The sequence below is a fragment of the Trachypithecus francoisi genome, unplaced genomic scaffold, assembly GCF_009764315.1.
Source record: "Trachypithecus francoisi isolate TF-2019V2 unplaced genomic scaffold, Tfra_2.0 Lachesis_group10, whole genome shotgun sequence".
NCBI lineage: Eukaryota > Metazoa > Chordata > Mammalia > Primates > Cercopithecidae > Trachypithecus > Trachypithecus francoisi.
In genome coordinates this window covers 88,375,689-88,398,715 of record NW_022681455.1, presented here as the reverse complement: position 1 = coordinate 88,398,715, position 23,027 = coordinate 88,375,689, and the positions used below count along the sequence as shown (strand labels likewise).

General features: G+C 46.7%; 1 protein-coding gene across 3 annotated transcripts in view; it reads left to right on the top strand.

Annotated features, from left to right (window-relative positions):
* ABCC12 (ATP binding cassette subfamily C member 12) overlaps positions 1-23,027 on the top strand; it is a 72,330-nt gene that overhangs the window by 10,457 nt on the left and 38,846 nt on the right. For all 3 annotated transcript variants that reach the window (XM_033218326.1, XM_033218327.1, XM_033218328.1), the window contains exons 3-11: positions 1,590-1,745; positions 4,323-4,470; positions 4,756-4,989; positions 6,355-6,528; positions 7,302-7,449; positions 11,459-11,607; positions 14,395-14,502; positions 16,554-16,832; positions 21,025-21,096. In XM_033218326.1, the coding sequence (XP_033074217.1) occupies positions 1,590-1,745; positions 4,323-4,470; positions 4,756-4,989; positions 6,355-6,528; positions 7,302-7,449; positions 11,459-11,607; positions 14,395-14,502; positions 16,554-16,832; positions 21,025-21,096 (1,468 nt within the window). The remainder of the gene's footprint in view (positions 1-1,589; positions 1,746-4,322; positions 4,471-4,755; positions 4,990-6,354; positions 6,529-7,301; positions 7,450-11,458; positions 11,608-14,394; positions 14,503-16,553; positions 16,833-21,024; positions 21,097-23,027) is intronic.

The window sequence follows — 23,027 nt, the reverse complement described above, 5'->3', positions numbered from 1 at the left end:
CCAAGGGAATGAGTGGCAGCACGCAGGGCTTCTTGAGATTCAGGTTTGCAACTGGCACACCACTTTTTTCACTGCATTCTATTGGCCAAAGCAGATCACAAGGCAGCTCAGATTCAAAGTGTGAGGAAACAGACTCGACTTATTGATGGAATGAGCTGCCAGGTCACATTCCAAGGGATTGGGAACAGATGGGGAGAGAAAATGGGGTCATTTTGTAATCCAGGATAGAAACTCAGGTAGTCTGATTTCTGAGCTCCCGTGCTCAACCTTGCAGCATATTGTATTATTGTATATATTATTAGCATTATGCTAACAATAACTTTATGAAATGCTACCTTTTCTACATGGAACGAGGCCCTGTGGTTTGTTCTCTGAGCAACAGAAGGCCAAGTGGCATCTCTATAATAAGTGGACACTGTGCTACCTTCTCCCAGCATCTCTGTCTGGGCCAAGGACACACACATTTGAGCCCTCCAAGGTAGCAGGTGGAGGTTGGAAGGGGAGGACATGGGCTATTATTCCTAGCCCCAGGAGATCTCTAACTGTCCACTTTTGCAACTAGTTTATAATCGCTTTGTGGAGAGGCAATGTGGGGAGGTGCTGAAGGGAATGATAGGACTGTGGAGTCAACAAGCAGTGGGTTTGAACTCCTGTCCCACCACTTTCCAGCAGTAAGACCTTGGGCAAATACTCTAAACTCTCTGTGCCTTGATGTTTTTGTCTATGAAATGGGCATATAATACTACCCTGCCACCCATCTTACTGAGTTGTTGTGAGGAATATATGAAGTAATGCATGACTGTATCATGAAAGTCACCTTTCAGGGAATTTTTACTATGTGCTGAGCACATAGTACCTTATTCACATGATTTTAGCTTGAATTCTCCCAAAAGTAGGGCCTCAGTCAAGAACTTGGAGGCAAATAGCTTATTTGAGAAGTGATTCCAAGGAGCAGGAAGAAAGATTTAGGGAGAGTGATGCAGGGAAGGAGGAAAAGGTAACATGAGGTGTGGCCTCAGTGTCACTGCTGTGAGCAGAGGGGCCTGGATACTACTAGGTCCTTCTAGAAAGTGTCCAGTTTTCTACCCAGAGGATGTGATGTGGACTTCTATACTCCCCTAGTGAAGTTTTGCCCCTGGGGGTATTAATGCCCCGAAAATCTGGGCAGGAGGAGGAGGAAGAGGAGGAGGAAAAAAAGGAAGAGAAGGAGGAAGGGGAGGGGAAAAAAGAAGGAAGAGGAGGAAGGGAAGAAGAAATGAAGAAGGAAGAGGAACAAAAAAAAAGGAAGTGATGAGTTTTGAGTATTATTACCTTTGTCTTTAAGACAATTTATTAAAACTTATGTAACTTAATTTTGAGTATTGACTGTGTTTAACAAGTAACTTGCAAAATTCCTGAAAATTTAACAATTGGCTCTCACCAGCTGGCCCCAGCACATCACTGCTAAAAGGGCTAATGAACATAATGAATGCAAATCACAGCTTCTTAGTGCAGCTGTGGCTGTTACTGTAGTTACAAGTTCAATCCAGAGAGAGAGTTGGGGCAATGACCCCAATGTCCGGAACACTGAGCATCTTGTCTGTCTGCAGGTTAGCACCCAACCCGATGGATGATGCGGGGCTGCTCTCCTTTGCCACATTTTCCTGGCTCACACCGGTGATGGTGAAAGGCTACCGGCAAAGGCTGACCGTGGACACCCTGCCCCCATTGTCGCCATATGACTCATCCGACACCAATGCCAAAAGGTACCAGGATTTGCTTGGGTCACTGTATCAGTCCATTTTCATACTGCTATGAAGAAATACCCGAGAGTGGGCAATTTATAAAGAAAAAGAGGTTTAAAGGACTCAAAGTTCCATGTAACTGGGGAGACCTCACAACCATGGTGGAAGGTAAAGGAGGAGTAAAAGGCACGTCTTACATGGTGGCAGGCAAGAGAGTGTGTGCAGAGGAATTGTCCTTTGTAAAACCATCAGATCTCATGAGACTTACTACCACAAGAACAGCACAGGAAAATCTGCCCCCATGATTCAGTTACCTCCCACCGGGTCCCTCCCATGACAGGTGGAGATTATGGGAGCTACAATTCAAGATGAGATTTGGGTGGGGACACAACCAAACTGTATCAGTCACCTCAGGAGAAAAGCCCACTCTAACGAAAGGGTCCCGTAAACTCTTGTGTACTCCCTAGTTGTGTGCTTCACAATATCCCCAACATGGAAAATGACACCCATGAGTGCTGGTAACCATTCTCTGAGATTCAGGCTGGACTGCATGAACTTCTTGGCCCAAGCTGTGGGGAGGTGAGAATTAGGCAGCATTAGCGGGGAGAGAGGACTCACTGGAGAGCTATGGCCTGAGGCTCACGATCCTTCTGGCTGAGCTCCAGCTGGTTTGCAGGAGCACTGTATCAAGACAGAGGTGGCTGGAATCTCACTTTGCCCTGTGCTGGTCAGACCCCACCTGACCAGCATGCAGCTTAAGGTGTCAGGTTTTGTTTTACTTTAAACATCATTACTGGACTTTCATATTACAAAATATATTTAGGTTGATCCTAATGAAACTGCCAATATTTGACAATTTTAACTTGTAAAAATGTAAATGTCATTTGTCCAACCTAATTCATATTCATTATAAAAATGTGAAAGCAGCAGAAGTTTAAGCTGTGAAAGGATCTCTCCCATGTTCCTGCTCTACTCCCTGGAGGCAAAGCACTGTGAAAATGTCAGTGTGGCTCTGTCCAGAATTTCCTACTCTGATTAAACACACCCTGGGCTACCGTCTTCTTCAGATCAGTACCTCTTCTTACCTCACAGGTCATGTTTTATTTTAATCTAAACAAAAAATGAAGCATGCTACATAACTGTTGATCATGTTGCTCTTTTCAGTTAAGAATTTATAAAGACTTTTCCACGTTAGGACAAAGACATCAACTTCATTTTTTCCAGCAGCTGCATTGAACTCTGTGGTTCTGATTACATATATAATATGAAGAATGGGGAAGGCCTGGGAGTGTTAGTCATGGCCTCCTAATTGCTTCTAGAATTGTGCTTCTCCTCATTTGTGCCCCCGAAGAAATCTCAGCTAGTGATACATTCGAAAATCTACCTCCTGGAGAAAGTTGCCAGGGAGCTCTGAGGGCAAGGGACTGGACCAGCATCTGTGGAGTGCCGGCTCTCCTCCGTCCTCTCTGGCCAGTACTTCTCCATCTGTTCTTAATGTTTCCTCCCATCTACCCAATGTCCACTTAGATCCTTGTCTCTCCCATGCCGTGTTATGCTCCTAGGTGATCCCCTCCACTCCAAAGGCTTAAACACCAAACACACACTGACTCCCCCAATAATGTGTCCATGTCTATCTCCAGGCCACACCCCACTTCCAGATTCTGAAACTATGCGGCCAGCATCTAATTGGACGGCTGCATTTGGACGCCTCATGAGCATCTTCTATCTAAAGCTGGACCTATTCTTGATCCAGGGCCCCAAACTGACACTATTCCTCTCCTCTTCTGCTTTTCCCCATCTCTGTCTCTATAAATATTCACACAGTTGGCTAAGCCGGAAAACTGGAGTCCATCCTTGAACCTCTTTCTCCTTTCCTCCCACATCTCATTCATCAGTAAGACCTGTTGTCGCTCTCTGCCCACTTTTCTTTAATTCCACTGCCACCTCTCACCTGGAGGCTGACCGTCTCCTGCTGCAGTCTCACACCATCATCCATCACTTTCATAGCAGCCAATTGATCTTTTAGATGTGCAAAATGATCTTGTCACATCAGCTTAAAAATCTGTAATGGCTTCCTTTGCACTTGGAGTGAAACCTAAACTCCTGAAGGCCCTTGAGGTTTTTCCCAGGTCTTGTGAAGTCCGCCAAGGTCCCAAAAGTTCCTGCCTTGCTTCCCACTGTCCCATCAGCCCCTCCCCTTTGGGCACCACACTCCTGTCTCTCTGGCCTTCTTCCAGATCTTTGAAATTAACAACGTCCTCCCTGCACTGAGAAGATTTTCCTCTTGGCCTGTCTGTTGCCTCTGTCTTCTTATAAGAGCTGACACTGTGGCAGAGATGGGTGGTAGGCAGAGGAAAAGAAGGCCTGGCAAGGACCCAGATGCCACAGACATACCAGCTTGTGTCTAGGCATTGCCCACTTCCCTTCCCAAATCCCACCTGCTCAGGAAAAGCAGAAAGCTGAGCCAGTGCTGGAAGGTACCACCGCCAGGGAGGTGAGCTGTGCTGAGCACCCTTGCAAGAACGTGCCCAACAGCATAGCTTCAAACAGCACATAGAAGTGCCAATCCATTTTAAGCGTCCGTTTTTTTTATCACAGATTTCGAGTCCTTTGGGATGAAGAGGTAGAAAGGGTGGGTCCTGAGAAGGCCTCTCTGAGCCACGTGGTCTGGAAATTCCAGAGGACGCGAGTGTTGATGGACATCGTGGCCAACATACTGTGCATCATCATGGCAGCCATAGGGCCGGTGAGTGGGGTGGCCCTTCCTCCTCGTCTGCTAGGTCCCTAGCCTAGCAAAGAATGCCATTAGTTACTTTCTCTACGAGCTGGTGGGTTTAGTGCATTGTCATTATCTGTGTGCTCCTTGGGGGAGAATTTTCATAACGTGAATCCTTGTCAAGCACAGCAGCAGCCACCAAAATTAATTAAAAAGTTTGCCTCCTAAATTCAGCTTGCTGGCATGATCTGAGGCCTCGTATGCCAGCCTCAGTCCTCAGTGGCCCTCTCTTCTCCCCACCATGCTGTTTTACAGACAGTTCTCATTCACCAGATCCTCCAGCAGACCGAGAGCACCTCTGGGAAAGTCTGGGCTGGCATCGGCCTTTGCATAGCCCTTTTTGTCACCGAGTTTACCAAAGTCTTCTTTTGGGCCCTTGCCTGGGCCATCAACTACCGCACGGCCATCCGGTTGAAGGTGGCGCTCTCCACCTTGGTTTTTGAAAACCTGGTGTCCTTCAAGACATTGACGCACATCTCTGTTGGCGAGGTAAGCTGGCTCAGAGGAGTTTAATGTTGGAAAATGAGTCCCGAGTAGTTTGAGTGCATGTGAGATGTGGGTCCTGGATGGAGCACCTGCCTTCGTTTTGCTTGTCTATGACCTCCCCTTCATGCCCCATCTCCTGGCTAAGTGAGGGGTGGAGACGCAAAACACCAGAGGGAGTTCAGAGACAGGAGGGGTCGGTTCAGGCTGGAGAATTTGGAGAGACTTCCTAGTTCCAGTGGGAACAGGGCTCAGGGAGACTTAATCCAGTTGCTTTGATGGTCTATGGGGACGGTGGAGCAGTACTGAGCACACTATAGGCATTTAATACAATGGATTGACTGATGGCTCCAATAATCCCAATTGTATAGCACAGGGAGTGCCAAAGCCACAATGAAGACCATGCCTGTTGGACTTCAGAGCTGACATTTTCTTAAACTCTTAATCCTTGGCAATAAAATCCTTAACACTTATCAAAAACAACAAACAAACAAACAAAACACACACACACAAACAACAACAACAATAAAAACTCCCTAATCAAGGGAACCCCAGGTGGTGTGGGGTAAGATAAGAAACTTGCTTCTTTCTTACAGTTGCTCTTTTAGCAAGCTCAAAGCATCTAATTATGATTAGATTCAGTTGCATACAGCAAACCCAAAATAACAGTGGATTAAACAAAAGGAATTAATTTCACTCTACGTCAAAGGAATCTAGAAGGGAATAATGCAGGGTTGCCACAGGAGCTTCCAGCTCCTTCTGCCCTTATCACTACCTTTGCACCTGGCTCTCATCATGGTTCAGAAGTAGATGCTAGAGACCCAGCCATCCCAGCCACGCTTCAGACAGGTGGTAGGAGAAAGAGGAACAGAAGAAGGGGTGCCTTTCAGGTTGAGTTGACTCCCTTTAATAATTCATCACAAATGTCTCATTCTACACTTTGCCTTACATCTCATTGCCCTCAACATGGCCACATGGCCACACTCATTCCACAAAGAAGGCTGGGAAATGTAGTCTTTTCTGGGCCCATCTCTTCCCCGAAGAAGCGGAATTGCCTTCACAAGGAAGGCAGAGGTAGAAGGAGGTGGGGGAGACTGTGTAGACAGCTAGCAGTGCCTCCAGCATGCTCCCAGATGGTAACATTACACTTTGTCTTTCTGCATTGAGATGATCAGCCCTAAAAGACCGGCCTCTCCAAAGTGGTACCACAACCCGTAAAACTCATTGTATTGGTCCCCAGTGACCCCTTCCTGCTTTAGAGTAGTTTTTCTCCTTTCTCCCTAGATCCCCCCGGCCAGTCTGAAAACCTTCATTTAAAGACATGTTTTACTGACTCTTCCAAAGCCTGAACCCTTGTGCTTTTCTTTCCAGGTGCTCAATATACTGTCAAGTGATAGCTATTCCTTGTTTGAAGCTGCCTTGTTTTGTCCCTTGCCAGCCACCATCCCGATCCTAATGGTCTTTTGTGCGGCATACGCCTTTTTCATTCTGGGGCCCACAGCTCTCGTCGGGATATCGGTGTATGTCATATTCATCCCCGTCCAGGTAATGGCGGGTTTTTGCGCTTCTAACTGCTTTATATTTGCATTTCACACACTTTCACTGAATTGGGTGGAAAGCTGCATTTCTGGCTCATGAAGCCTGTGCCCCATTTTGTACTCACAGATTTACTTCCTTTGGCACAGGGTAGTTTTTGTTTGTTTTTTGTTGTTGTTTTTTGTTTGTTTAGTGACACGGTCTCGCTCTGTCACCCAGGCTGGAGTGCAGTAGTGCAATTGTAGCTCACTGCAGCCTCAACTTCCTAGGCTCAAGCAATCTTCCTGTCTCAGTCCTGCCAACTAGCTGGGACTACAGGTGCATGCCACCGTACCTGGCTAGTTAAAAAAAACAAATTTGTAGAGATAGGGTCTCGCTATGTTGTCCAGGCTGGTCTTGAACTCCTGGGCTCAGCCCATCCTCCTGCCTCAGCCTCCTGAGCAGCTGGGATTACAGGTGCAAGCCACTGCACCTGGCCACAGTGAAGGCTTTAAAAAAATTTGAATTTGAATGCTCTGGGAAGTGGAATGCCTCTTCAATTTGTCAAAGCCCCCAGCACTCCCCTTGCGTCCTGGCAATTCATGCCTTTCTATCACCTGCCTGACCCCTGCGTGGTGTCCCTTAGCATGAACAGCCACAACTCAAAGGAAGAATCTTGGCTGAGAATCTCAAGCCAACTTCCTTTAGAACTTTTCCTGGCACTTAACTCCCATCTCTGGATTTTTAGACCAGCTGCAACTCAGCAGTTCTCTCTGAAAACAGTGTTTGTACCTTGATTTCAGATGTTTATGGCCAAGCTCAATTCAGCTTTCCGAGGATCAGCAATTTTGGTGACAGACAAGCGAGTTCAGACAATGAATGAGTTTCTGACCTGCATCAAGCTGATCAAAATGTATGCCTGGGAGAAATCTTTTACCAACACTATCCAAGGTAGGACAAGAGTAGCTGCTTAAAGAACCACTTATCTTGTAGAATATGCTCTTCTAAGGGGTTCTTAAGGTTCCCAGGGCCAGGCATTCCAGAAGGAGGCTGAGGGGACCCTCTGAGCTGCTCTGCAGGTCAAGGGATTTTTCAAAGGATTATGGAGATTTAATAATAGAGCCAGGCATCTGGGTTCTGGTGAACCCAAGGGTGAGTGACATATGCTTTCTCTTTCCTGGGGCATGTGGATCCTGGTCCTGGCAATTTACCTTTTATAAAAATAATCCACTGAAATATTGTGAGCAGGAAAAAGCTGTCTCCAGCCATTTCCTTGACTTAGAAGACATCTACACACACATATGCTCACACACATCCAGGGTTACACAGACCTTTTTGCCTGCAGCAGCGTCCCTGTGTTTGGATGGTCCACTGACTCAACGCTCCTTGGGCAGATACGAGGAGATGCATATGTAGTTTTACTTTTTTTAAAGCTGATATAGAAACTATTTCGATCAAATATAAATGCAAATCTAATTGCAGGGACATTTACATAATTGCTGACATAGACTCAGGTGGTTCACCAGTTAATGATCTGAACCACTGTTACAATTGACTCTCTGGATGGACAATTACACTTTTGCACCAGCATGGAACCGGGCCAAAGCTGGAGTGGCTGTAGAGCACCTGCTTCTGAGCTGGCCAAAGGAAGTGCCCCAGGTTGGGACCCCAGCAGCACTAGGGGACCCCCTTTGAAGACCTTGAAACACATCCTCACACTCTGAGTTCACGTCAGTGCAATTTAATTTGATTTGATTAAATTTGTTTCCATATGATTTCAATTTAATTTAACTTGTCAATTTAGTTCAATAAATATATATCAAGTTCCTACTGTGTGCAAGGCCATGGGAGCTACACAAATGAAATGAAAAAGGATTCCTGCTTTTACGAGTAAGGGAGGATGAGATAACTTAGCTCAAAAATAGCCACGAGTTTGTTGGCTGTACCTTCAGAGTATATCCGGAAGCCATCTGCTGCTCTCCATTCCACTCCCACCCAGTCCAAGCCAATATCCTCTCCCTCCTGGACTATGACATCTAGGCCCTGCTCCTGCCTTCCTCCTCCCTCCTGCAATCCACTGTGCACTCAGCAGTCAGAGTGACCTTTAAAAAATGTCAATCAGATCCTGTTCCTCCTCTGCTGGAAAATAGTGGCTTCTTATCACACTTAAGATTATTCAAAGTTAGGTCTTTGGAAGGAAATCCTTCCAAAGGAAGGAAATTCTTTCATATGGCCTGTTAGGTCGGACACGATCTGAACCTTGGTGACCTCTCTGACATCATCACATTCTACCTTAACCTTAGGAAACTCAGCTGTAGCGGTGTCTGCCTTAGTTTGTTTCTAGAACCACATGCCACACTCATTCCTTGCACTTGCTGTCTCCTTTGCCTAGAGTGCAATCCCACTGGATGTTTACGGTGACTTTGTCTTGACTTTAGGTCTCTTCTCAACGTCCAGCGAGGACTTCTGGGCTGCAGTTTCAAGCATTTCCATGCCCTACCTCTCAATCACTTCATCCTGCTCATTTCTTTCAGGTCACACAACACAATTTGTAATTACTTAATTGTTTATTTCTTTATTGTCTATCTCCCCCACTGGAAGAGGGGCGAGACCCTGTTCACTCCTCTATTCTCCAGCCACAAGTGCAGCACCTGGCATATAGTAGACATCAGGTTTAAATGTCTTGAGTGAGTGAACACATGAATTCACGTTATTCTATGGGGGAAGTTGGGGAAAGTGCCACAGGAGAAACAGAGATGCTCCATGGAAGAGCACGCTGGGTTGGGGAGACTGGGAAAGGCTTCCTGGCAGAAGTGGCTTTCAGGTAGGCCAGAGGGATAGGACGGATTGGGACGTACAGAGAACTGGGGAGGAGGAGAGGCCTGGAGGTGGAGATAAGAGGGTGCTCTTGGGGACAAGGGAGTACTAGATGTTCTTTAGGGGAAGGGCACCTGGATAGCAGAGCTTGGATCCCAGGAGAAGTGGACTCCAATCTGCCCTGATCACTGAAAAGGCAAGTTACTAAACCTGCGAAGACAGTTTTCTCTCCTGTCAAAAAGGCGTAAAATAGCAGCCTCTCTCTCATCACGCAGTGGTGAGGATGCTCTAATGAGAAAGTGCCTGTGAAGTGTTGAGCAGAGCACCTGGCATGTAGTGATCACTCCATTAGAACATCTAGGGCTGTCCTGTGCGGATATGAAAGAGCTTTTGCAGAGGATGCTGGAATTGGGGTTGAGGAGAAGAAACAGCAGGTGAAGGAGGCTTGAATGTAATTTGTGAGCTCTGCAGTGCCGTGGGCATATTCTGGACTTAGGAAAGGGAGAATACTCTTGAGTTTTTGTGTCTATTCTTGGGACACCAGGCAGGTGCCTTCAAGCCAGCTCATGTGTTTTGTTTTTTCCCTGCTGTATAGTATTTAAAAACATTTTTTCAATTAGTTTCCAACATTTTAAAGTAGGGAGATGTCTCACAAAAATCTGGACCTCTTGGGAGGATTGCTTGAACCCAAATATTTGAGACCAGCCTGGGCAACATAGGGAGATCCCATCTCTGCAAAAAAAGTTTTTAAAAATTATTTGGGTGTGGTGGTCTCAGGTACTCAGGAGGCTGAGGTGGAAGAATCACTTGAGCCTAGGAGGTTGAGGCTACAGTGAGCTCTATCATGTCATTGCACTCCAGCCTGGGTGACAAAGCAATACCCTGTCTCAAATATAAATAAACAAATAAATAAAAATCTAAACTTCAGACTTTGAAATCGTTGATGATCTGGTTGTTATTGGACCGAACTGGGGCCTGCTCATCTGGCACAGTAAGGCCAAATATCCACACTGAGGTTTTGCTACAGGAGAAAGGAGGGCCTTTATTTGCTGTGTGCCAAGCAAGGAGAATCAGGCAGTTCATGGTTAAGACCTGACCTCCCCAGTGGCTTGCAAGCAAGGGTTTTTAAAGGCAGGGGTCAATTTCAGGAAAGCAAAGTTACAGGCAAAATCGTAACTCATACATGGAGATTATATGTTGGTTTGGCCTGAAAGGGTGGGATATCTTAAAGCAGGCAGCTTATAAGTCATGGGTAGATTCAAAGATTTTCTGATTTGCATCTGGTTAAGGAAGGGAAGCTTTGTCTGAAGATTTGGAGTTAGCAGAAGAGTATTGGATCTGGCCGGTGGGCATGACCTCCTCCAGGCCCCTCAGGAAGAAATTTAGAACAAAAACTGCAATCAGAGTTCTGTCCTCAGCTCCCCCTTCTCTGAGGTCTGTGTGCCAGTGGATCAATTGGATGGGGGTCTGGGTTTTCTGAAATACAACTCAGGGACGTATGTTAAGATATAATCCTTAGTTTCTATAGGGAGCCAAACATTCTTGTGACTCTAACTTCCTTGGCTGTTGTTTCAGGCTATTGTTACCTTCTTGCTTATCAAGTTGCTCATTTACTTCTCAGGGTTAGCTGGGTGCCTACAATTTCCCCTGAAGGAACTCAAGATTTTCCTTTGTTTCCATACTTGCAGCTGGTGGGGAACAGGCTCCTAGGAGAGGTCCCTGCTGCATTTCATGGTAGCACCAGCCTCCCCTGACTGAGAAGGGGCTGCCCCTTTGATTCTCCTCTCCATTCCGCTGCGCTCTAGAGCCCCGCTCTGGTCTTCCCTCCCCTCTGGCCCTACTCCCTTCACTGATGGTACTTGCCTGGCTCTTGTAGGCACCTGAGCTTATGACTCGTGACACACAGAGTGTCAGGGCTGGAAGGGACTTTGGACACCATCCAGTTACGGCAGCTGACAGGTACCGAGCTGCGAGTACCTGCTGGGTTTGTGCCCGGGGCTTTCTGTGGTTCCTTTCATTTAAACTTCACAACAGGACTCATGAGCACTCATCTGGAAGAGGACCAAGTAGGGCTAGTACATTTCATAATGCTAGCATTCAATATGCAAAATGAGACCACCTTGGACGGTGTTCTATTTTGCAGACATAAGAAGGAGAGAAAGAAAATTACTGGAAAAAGCTGGATTTGTCCAAAGTGGAAACTCTGCCCTGGCCCCCATTGTGTCCACCATAGCCATCGTGCTGACATTCTCCTGCCACATCTTCCTGAGACGCAAACTCACTGCACCCGTGGTAAGAGCTGGCTTCAGATTGGGCCTCTTTCACACCCTGACCCCGGGAAGTCCCAGATGGGAAGCCCTCCCTACCATTGCTCAATACTGGCATTGGGAGCATCCAATCACAGCAGGCCACAGGATGCGACTTCAACTCCAACTTTTTTTTTTTTTTTCTGAGACAGGTTCTCACTCTCTCTCCTAGGAGTGCAGTGGCATGATGTCGGCTCACTGCAATCTCTGCCCCCTGGGTTCAAGCAATTCTCCTGCCACAGCCTCCTGAGTAGCTGGGATTACAGATGCCTGCCACCACCACACCTAGCTAATTTTTGTATTTTTAGTAGAGACGGAGTTTCACCATGTTGGCCAGGCTGGTCTTGAACTCCCAACCTCGGGTCGTCCACCTGCCTTGGCCTCCTAAAATGCTGGGATTACAGCGTGAGTCACAGCACCGGGCCAACTCCAACTTTTAAAAACAAGTGCTTGGGCTGATAAGGGGCCCAGGAGAGCCTGGCAGCGATTCTTATCATGTCCATGGCTGGGCAGGGGTCATAGTTAATGTTGGAATACAATTTTAAGTATGGGGAAAAAGATGGAAACCAAACAAGCAGTTGTCTATTTTATTTATTTACACTACAAGAAGGAGAGTTTGAGAAAATTTTCTCGGAGGGAGGAGGTGTAGGTATTGGGAGAGACAGTGGTGCTGGGGTCAGAGTCTGGGCTTAGGAGCCTGGTCGGCCTTGTTTAAATCCAGACTCTGCTACTTAGTAGCTATGACTTATATCAAATCATTGAGCCTCTCTGGCCTCGGTTTTGTTATCTGTAAATGGGACGATGATAGCCACAATCAGTGCTGTTGTGAGGACTGAATCAGTTATTTTGTGTAAAGCATGTAGAACCATCTCAGGCTCTCAGGTCCTATACAAGTGTCAGCTATTCTTCTTAACCTTGATTCTCATCTGGGCCAGGCAAATGAGGATTGAAAGCCTTAGAGGGAGAGCTGGGATGAATGTGAGACGTTCAAGTTCTTTACAAGGGGCCTGGACATCCAAAGATAAAGAAATGCTGAGCTACAGGGAAAATGGTTCCTGGCTTAAACAAAGAAAAAACCAGCTAAGTATTAAACTAAGTAGTTGGAGGAAAGTCAATGAAGGCAAGAAAAAAATGAGAGAGAGAGAGAAGGAAATAAGTAAGTTCGTAGAGGAAGAATTGCACCTAAAATCAGGGACCTCACGGGGGAGGAAAGAGGTGACATTTGCAAAGCTAGAATGGGCTTGCTGAGCCATCCTTTGTGGGGCCCATGACTGCCCTGTGTTTAATCCCATTACTGCCCTGTGTTTCTTGGTGAGTTGCTTTTGTTTTTTCTGGTTCTTCAGCAGGCAATCACTCATGCACAGTTTACTTTGACACACTTTTGGGCCTTCAGCCCAGCTGTGAGCCCAAAGCCAGATTGAATGGCAGGGATACACCAAGGCTGGATGTAACACTGCTCAATTATTGTGTCTTTCTCTGATCCCAGACCAAAAGGAAAACTACTTTTTTTTTCTCCAGGAACATATCAAGCAAATCAAATTGAGTGCACATAGTTCATATTTTCTAACATGATAGTTTAGAGGGAATCTATACCAAAACCAAATTTGCAAAGCTCTGGGTCCTTTGGATTCAGAACTGATTGCAGTCACTTCCTCTGCTAGGGTCATGTCAGGAGTCCGTCAGCTCCAGGGTATTCAGTCACATCAGGCCACCCATGTGCTCTGTCAGCCAGGCCTGGGCTTCCTGAGCCAAGGTGGAGCTTTGGGACCTGGAAGAACTGAATGCCCTTTGAGGATGTATTTAGGGCCAGATGTGATAGAAGCGTGTTTCATTATCCTCTTAATGAAGGGACTAGGATTAGTTGAAGCCTGGGGCCCTGTCCATGGGGCCCATTTAACAGCAGGCAGGATCACTCAGGATTTGATGAAGAAAGTTGTATTATCAATTTCTTAAATGGGTAGCTAGGGAGAGGCTGCTAATTACAATTTGGACAGATGAGAAGATGAAATTGCAGAGATGAAATCATGCACCCCTTGGGCACCAACCAAAGGGAGAAGGCTTGTTTTCATTGAGGCTATAGAATATCAACTACCCACTATGCAGGGCATAGCAAGGAAGGCCCCGTGAACAGAGGTGACTTTTTATGGGGAAGGATGGGGGGAACCAGAGTTGACCAAAGGCTCTCAAATCTGGGCTCGTGTGGTGCATGGGGAGGCAGGGCATGGAGGCCAGGTCCTGGGAGCAGGAGAGTGAGGTCACCCTCCAGCTTCCTCCAGGTGCAAGCAGTTCTCTCTGGGGAGCTTCCAGCCCCATCCCTGAGGCTGTGGTGTGGTGTATAATGTGAAGATGATGCTGTAGCTCCAAAGGGTCAGATGCCTCTGAAGAACTGAGAGCAGGGGGTGCTTTAGGACAATCTGCCTGGGCTTCGAGTGAATAGTCTAGATTCAAATGAGGATGCAGTGTGGATGGAGATTGCCAAATGTATTCTGTTAGTGGCCTGCCTCAGACCTCTTCCCTTCTGAATCAACAGAGAGAAGGGGATATACTTGCCATTGTTTTGGTGAAAATCCCAAAGCAAAATAGATTACGATGCTGCTGTCCCCAACTGGCCAACCCATGGTTTCTGAGCCACGAAATGAAAAGATTGTTCCTCTGTGCATTCCAATGATGCTGCCATTTCTCATCTGAGCAAGTTTAATCCCCATGTGTATAACAGTTTAGAGCTAAGGTGACTTCTCCTTCTAAACCCTCATACTTCTCTTTTGTTCTTCAGGCATTTAGTGTGATTGCCATGTTTAATGTAATGAAGTTTTCCATTGCAATCTTGCCCTTCTCCATCAAAGCAATGGCTGAAGCGAATGTCTCTCTAAGGAGAATGAAGGTATAACTAACCCTGGGTGAGTAGGAAGAGAGATCTCATTTTGGGGTGGGAAAATGCTCAGATATGTGGAGTCTATACCAACCTGCTGGAGAGCTGGGTCACTTGTTGAGTTGACACTGGGAGGAGGGCATCCATTCAGAGTTAGATGAATAAATGTGTATGAATGACAGAGCAGGCAGAGTTTTATAGGTTGTCTGTAGGAATGATGAGATAGAGTCTCTGTACATGAAGAAGATGTTCCTGACCTTATTTTCCTTAAACAATCTATACATCCTAAGTGTTCCACAAGTGAGGTTGGTTTTGTACTGAGTCATCCCCACTTTACCTAGTTTGTCCTTTGATGGGCATGGTGATGGAAGTGATGAAGAGGATGTTGGGGTCCCTACATTTATGCACTCATTTCGTCCCTTTATTCATTCATTTATTCACTCATCAAAGATTTGCTTTGTGCCTCCTATGTATAAGACATGGGAAATGCATATATAAGGAATAGAGAGGCTTTGTCCTCAAGATCCTCTGTTCCAGTGTGGGACCAGGCACTCTAAGAATCTCTATACATGATAAGGATATAAGTGACATTTGAGAAGGGCAAATAAAGTGGTTTGAAAGTTCAACTGAGGAGAGGAAAGGGAAGAAGAGCATTTTATCAACACAGAAGCTTGTTCAAACATCTATGAATTGATTGAATGATCTTACTCATCCAAGTCGGAAATCCGGAAGTCATTGTAAGCATCCTGGTTCATGCACTCCTCTTTTCCCTTACCATACACATCCAACCAGTCAAGAACCCTGTTAAATCAACCCCTGATTATGGTATTCTCTCCATTTTAAGAGGCGCCATTGTAAGACTGGATTGGAAGGTACACTGTTGAGTTATTACTCTTCCAACAAAACATAAGAACATCATCACATTAATTGCATGTATTATGATATCAGAAAAAAAATAAAGGTGCTTCTTAGACTAGATAAAGGGTGGCATTTCTTGACTCCTCAACCTTCACTCACTCTGTCCCTACTGCCATTGCCTTCAATCGAGGCCTCCCTCATCTCTCATCTGATTAGTGCAGTGATTTATGAACTAATCCTTCTTTTTCTAACATTCTTCTCAAGTCCATATAGCACTCAACCCAAAGACAGCTGTTAAAATACTGGTCTGATTACCAATACTCACTCTCACCTGCTCAAAATCCTTGAACCCTTGTCCCCTCCAGGCTCTCCATCTGTGCGTTCTCAGTTTTGTGTCCCCCTCCCTTCCCAACTTGAACTCTGTGCCTCAGTAATCCTGAATTGCTTGTTTCATGCCGCCTCCCCAACAAACCATGCCTTTGCATGCTCCTTGCCTTTGCCCATGCTGGGCCCTCAGGTAGAATGCTGTCATCCTCTTTCCCTTTCTCATCTCTGCCTGTACAACACCTGTACAGACTCTGCTCAAGCACCAAGTGCGTGGACCTCGAGAATGAGAAGCCAAATGTCCCTTCTCTGGCAGTCACAGTTCTTTGTCCTCATCGCATTTTATAGAAACAATCCGTGCGTGCTCTCATCTCCCTCCAGACTGTAATCTCTTCAAGGACAGGAACTGTGCCTTATTTATATTTGCATTTCTGCTTTTACCCCAAAGTCTGGCACATGGTTAGGGCTTAGCAAATGCTTTGTCGAACTGGACTGAGTGGCCTAGGAAGAAGACACAGCAGAGATTGAGCATATGACCTTGGTTTCATAAGCATTTAGTGCCAAGCAGTGAAGTTCACTGCCCAAAGACTGGTAAGACCGACTGTCTTGGGCACAAGGGTGAAATGTGGCTGGGATCAGTATTCTCCAATGTGGGTGACCCCATAGGCCTTGTGGTTAAAGAGGCAACTGTCCCAGATAGCATGAGCTAGTGGACTATTTCTGCTGCAGCTTCTCCTGGGGGAATAATTTCAGAACCTCTTCCCTGGATGTGCTGGGTTAGAATGGCCAAAATTGTGATTTGGGGTCATTAGGAGATATATTGGGATGATTCTTGCAAATGGATGACATCTGCTCAGTTAATTTTGTCTCTTTAATCTTAGAAAATTCTCATAGATAAAAGCCCCCCATCTTACGTCACCCAACCAGAAGACCCAGATACTGTCTTGCTTTTAGCAAATGCCACCTTGACATGGGAACATGAAGCCAGCAGGAAAAGTGACCCAAAGAAAGTGCAGAACCAGAAAAGGCATTTATTCAAGAAACAGAGGTCGGAGGCATACAGTGAGTGGAGTCCACCAGCGAAGGGAGCCACTGGCCCAGAGGAGCAAAGTGGCAGCCTCAAATCGGTTCTGCACAGCATAAGCTTTGTGGTGAGAAAGGTGGGTGTGTGTTGCACAGGTGTGGCCTCCAGCCCTCCTCCTTGCGTTGCATAGCTACGGCCTTCTCCAGGTCTGATACAGTTCAGTTAGAGCTGAAGGTGGTGATGGGATGTCTCTAACCAGAGTCCCTGTATTTTTCCCCCAATTTTAAAACTACGTACATGAACATTGGAGGCCCTCTCTCCAAGTGTGGAGAAGACAGTGGTTATATTCATTCTGATTTGCAGTACTTGCCTTAGAGTCAGTTGTGATTTTGAATGAACAGTCCACTCCAGGTGGCTAGGCTTGAACTGACTAGCTTTCATAAATCCTTTTAGATTTGTTCTCTTTTTGTGTGTGTGAGACAGGGTCTTACTGTTTTGCCCAGGCTGGAGTGCAGTGGTGCAATCAAAGCTCACTGCAGCCTCAAACTCCTGGGCTCAAGCGATCCTCCTGCCTCAGCCTCCCAAGTAGCTGGGACTACAAGCATGTATCACCATGCCTGGATAATTTTTAAAAAATTTTTATTTACCAAGAGAAAGAGGGATAATTTTTAAATTAATTTTTTTTTTTTTTGGTAGAGATGGGGCTTTGCTATATTTCCCAGGCCAGGCTCCAACTCCTGGCCTCAAGTGATTCTCTGTCTTGGCCTCCTGGGTCAAGTGCTGGGATTACAGGCATGAACCACTGCTCCTTCCCTAGATACGTTCTTAATTTCACATTGGAATATTACGATAGATGATAATGACTGATAATTTTGAACACTACTGTTTACCAGGTACATAATAAACTCACTTAACCACCCCAATAACCAGGCATCATAACTGCCCCCACTTGATGGTTGAGGAGGCTGAGGCACAAGAAGGTTAAATAGCTTGCCCAAGGTCACATAGCTAGCAAGTGGCAGGGGAGGGTTTCATATCCAGGGCACCTGGCCTCAGAGTCTGGGCCCTTAACCACCAGCAAATACTCCTCTTGTAAAAAGCAAACTGAGATAACAAGCAACCCAGCTAAGGGCTAAGCCAGCCAAGCCAGCCAGAGTCTGTTTGTTGTTCTCTTCCCTGAAGATTGGGGGATGGAGATTTCAGGCAACGCTGTGGATTTAGGGAATGTTTGGCCTCCTCCTGCATCTCCTGCATGCATCTCTTTCTTGCTCTGGGAACTCAGCAGCACACTCCCAGGGTGACAGTGTTGATTTTGCTACAGAGGCCTCAACATTAATCTTGTGCCTAGTATTTTAATCTCTCATCCTGTTGACTCACTCTTTCCCTGTGCCAGCACTATAGAAGGAGAGGTTCTCATTTATTATGCAATGTCAAGCTCAATAGCTGGTGTGAGAATGGTACCTCTTGTAGCTAACAACGCTGTCTGCCACGGATTCATTGGAAACGATATTTGGTTGGCTGAGTGCAATTGAGCTCAGATTTCAGTGAAGTCCCACTGAGTGCCACCTACTTTGACTTCTCACCACTCTCCCCGTCGAGCACCTGACTTCCCCCACCCTGCCTTCCCATTTGCCTCTAAGAGGCCTCTGTGAACTTTCCGTGTTCTAAGGACGCTGCTTTCTGGCCACACAATGGCTTTGCTAATGTGCTATTCCATATGTTGGTGACTGTGGAATTCCTGCCTCAAGATGCGGTCAGTGTTTTGTGTAATAAATTGAAGATACAGTGGGGGCAATGCAGTGTTGCCTCTGGAGCAGTGGGGGCAATGCAATGCCTCTGGAGCCTGGGGGACTGCAGTTCCAGGCGCAGCCACTTCCTAGCTGCTTGACTTTGGACATCTTGCTGAAGCTCCCTGAGCCTCTGTTTCTTTACCTGCACCATGCATTTCATAGAAGTACCCATTACACAAGGTGGCGGGGGAACTCAGATACCACATAAAAATGCTAAGCCCATAGTAAGTCTCAGCTGATGTTAAGTATGATTGTTGCCTTTTTCTTTAACAATTATGCCCAGCTTAAGTGCTGCCTTCAACTGTTCTACATTCAGGACATCCAAGTTTTTCCAAGTTTAGCTCCTCCTCAATTCCATCAGACTGGATCCTCCACGGGGTCAGGGTTTTTTGTTCACAGTTATGTGCTTATCCCCAAGCCCAGCCCCTGGCTTGAAGGTGGCCAGCAATGTTTGTTGAGAGAATCATCAGAGGATACAGGCCTCATGGATTTTCTGCTAAAGACAAGGATGAATCTAGAAGGCTTCTTACTTGACCCCAAGAAGTGGACAGGACTCAGAGGGCAACCAAATACCTGGTGAGGCTGCATCACATGTGCGGTCTCTTTAATGCCCCAGTTCCTTGAAGTCCAATTAGGGAAATCAAATAGATCCAGCTTCATTTCATGAGGCAGGAATTCCAGAGTCATCGGCATATGGAATAGCCCATTAGCAAAGCCACTGTGTGGCCAGGAAGTCCTTAGAACGCGGGAAGTTCACGGAGGCCTCTCGGAGGCAAATGGGAAAGCAGGGTGGGGGAAGTCAGGTGCTCCATGGGGAGAGTGGTGAGAAGGCAAAGTAGGTGGCACTCAGTGGGACTTAACTGAAATCTGAGCTCAATTGCACTCAGCCAACCAGATTTATATCCATGTGGGCTCCGCAAGGGCAGGGAGGCACTATTTTATCCCAAGGTGCCTGGGATTCAACAAAGACGTTGTTCAAGGAGTTATTGATGACAGGCAGCAACTCTCATGTGCTGAGAGTGGCAGACAGGGGATGTGCCTTTCTGGTCTAGCTTGGGGTGGGAAAAAAGCCATATTTGGCCCCATGTTGGGCATCTTTGCCCTAAGGGATTGCAGGGAGCAGGCCTACATGAGAATGTTCTCGGATGCTCCAAGTGCAGTATTGCAATATCTGATTGAACACAAGAGTGGGCATGCTTCCACATCAGTCTCCACGTGGGCTGTTTGCCTGCAGTGATTCTCCCCAGATGCCCCATGGCACCCTTCCTCACCTCCTTCAGGTCTTACCCAAATGTCACCTGTGGCAGATGCTGTCCCTGCCCATGTGCCCTGGACCTCTAAGTGTTTCCTGGCCATCTTCCAACTGCCTTATCCACATCTGTGCCCAAGGGCTCTGCACACTTCTATAAAGACCTTCACAGAGTAAAGAGCAGCCCTCAAACAATGACTGCTGGGGCATCAATACCCCACCTCCTCTGCCATTGGGTGGGACAAAGCTATAGTCAGTTCCCCAGAGTTTCCTCCAGTTTCCCTGCAGGGTTGAGTTCCGTTTGCCTTCTGTGTAGGACATTCTGTTAGGGAGCTGACCCAATAGGCTGCCCGTGATGGGCCACCTTCCCTTTCCTGTATCACTTCTCCTCTTCCCTACTGGAATTTCCTGCACCTTCCAAATGAGAGTGTGACTTTCATTCAAATCCTTGATTCAAGGTCTGTTTCTGGGAAAACTCAAGCTAAGACATCTACCTTTCCAGTAAGGCTTTCCTTGTACCCCCGAGCCTCCAGCCCACTCCCTGTCTCTTTCCTGCTTTATTTTTCTCTATGGCAAGCAAAGATGTGCCTGCCCCACATTTAATTTATCTTGCTTCCTGTCCATCTACCCCTGACTACAAGGTAAGTTTCGTGAGGGCAGACGCAGGCCATTGCCTGTTGCGTTCATTGCTGTTCTTGCTGGTGGTTGGAACAGTGCTTGGCACATAGCAGGCTCTAATAATGATTTGTTGGTTGAATTAATAAATCTGGAGCTGTAGAATGTTAGAATAGTGTAACTTCTCAGTAGTTCCAGATTGAGTTGTTATGGTGGAGGATTCCATAAAAAGAAGATTTTTGAAAAGCCCCTAGATCTCCATACTTCAAAATGTACCCTAGTCCCCCTGGGTTGTACAGCCTTTTGCATCCCATTAGATTTGCTTTTCTGGAGTCTGAGCACAGAATAGCCTTCATGTTCAAGGACTGTGGCTCCCAGACCAGCACAAGGCTGTTTCACACCAGTGATCTTACATGATTTCTAGAAGCCCTCTGGGTGCTTGGTTATGCCACACAAGGGAAAGCACTTAATTAAGACTTACATTCCTGCATCCTCCCAGGCTGTGTATATGCAGGGCTGGGGTGGTGTGGCTGCAGCTGCCATGCCCCAGAGCCTGCAGTGACCCATTGTTCTCCGCCTGGCCTGACCAGCATAGTTTGAGAGCAGCACCTTTGGGCCAGACCCTCTAAGAAGTGGGAGAGAGTAACTGTGTCCTATCTCTGTTTCTCTGACAGGGGAAGATCTTGGGAATATGTGGGAATGTGGGAAGTGGAAAGAGCTCCCTCCTTGCAGCTCTCCTAGGACAGGTAAGCTGTGTGATGAGTGCTGTGAGGATGGCACATTAACATGACAATGAAGTGGCTCCCTTCTGGTCAGGTGTGGTGCCATTAGAACAGTGGACCTAGCAGATGGCCTCGGTTGCACTGGACACCGTGCATGTGGTTCACGATCATTTCTGGGAGGTTAGTGCGCTCAGCAGCTCCAGGCCCCTGGGCCAGATGAGGCTGAGTTTTTCACAAACTCTTGAGTTTGCCAATGAGGAGGTCTACTGAATGGTGATTGCCTCCTTGCCTAAAGCTCCATCTTGGTCAAAGGAAAGACGGGTCCATAAACCCATGGTTTTCTCCATGACTTGGGCTGCCCTGATTTAGAAATGCCAGCAAGGCAGCTTGGTGTGGAAGGACTTTAGAGTCAGGAGCTCACAGTGACTATAGATGTATTTTATGCCTGAACTAAAGCAGCTCGTGCCCCCAGCTTCTCTGCAAACCTTGGGGTAGGAAGAGGGAGGGGACTTGGGTCTTTGTCCCTTCTCTGCTCCTTCTAGTTGAGTGACCCCAGGGAAAATGGCCAAGCCATTTGTAGTTTTCACAAACCTGTATGTCACCATGGTTTCTACGTCACATCTCACATGAATAAGCTTTGTGGGAAAAAAAATGCTAAGTCCTCTTTCTCCCCACTCTGCTGTTGCTAAAGGGAAGTTTGTGAAGCTGGGATTGCCTCTTTCAGGAAGAGGTCAGGGTACTTCTGAAGAAGTGGAGATTCCAGAATCGGGTGGTGGTGGGATGTGTCTCATGAGTTTTAATATGAGTGACTTGTTTTGGCCTCAGTTGACTCATCTATAGAAAGAATGACAACTCCTTCCCTGCCTGCAGGTGGAGGTGGGGGCTGAATCAGATGAGTTCCTGAGGTCACCCACGCTCATGATGAGTCAGCGGGAGCCATAGAGGTGACTCAGCTCAATTCCCCCACATAATCATGTGAATACTCTTAATAGCATCCTACTGCATAAGAGATGACCCAACTTCTGCTCAGATAGCTCCAGTGATGGGAAACTCAACATGTCACAGCCAGTTACCTTTTTGGAGAATTTTGATGTATATTGGAGTGAAATTTGCCTCCTTTTAATATCTATCCTTTGGAAATTTTGAGATAACATTGAATCTATCTCCCATGTGACAGTGGTGGGATCAGGCCCCTTGCTGTGGTCACTGGGGAGGCAGGGGGACACTGGATAGCCTGGGTTCCCCAGCTGTTTCTGCCATATGCTCACTGTTTAGCCTTGGGCAGGTAACTTAACCTCTTTGAGCCTCATAAAACCTCTTGGTTTCCTTGTCTGTAAAATGGGGCTAAGGAGAGTTGTGGTGAGGATCGAATGAGATTATGTAAGCAATAGTTGACTATAGGATAATTTGCAAGGCGAGTCATGGTGATAAACATTGAACATACTCTTTTTTTTTTTTTTTTTTTTTGAGGCGGAGTCTCGCTCTGTCGCCCGGACTGGAGTGCAGTGGCCGGATCTCAGCTCACTGCAAGCTCCGCCTCCCGGTTTACGCCATTCTCCTGCCTCAGCCTCCCGAGTAGCTGGGACTACAGGCGCCCGCCACCTCGCCCGGCTAGTTTTTTTTTTTTGTATTTTTAGTAGAGACGGGGTTTCACTGTGTTAGCCAGGATGGTCTCGATCTCCTGACCTCGTGATCCGCCCGTCTCGGCCTCCCAAAGTGCTGGGATTACAGGCTTGAGCCACCGCGCCCGGCCGAACATACTCTTAACTCAGTGCACAGAATATACCCTACACATTAAAAATACTATGATTATTATTGTTGTTATCATGGTCTCTTCTCCAAATTGAATTCTCTGTCCATTGCACAACTCCTGAGGTGAAATGGCATCACAACCTTTGGCTGCCTTGGTGACTCTCCTCCTCTGCCCCTGGACCCACTGCCACTGCCCCATGAGC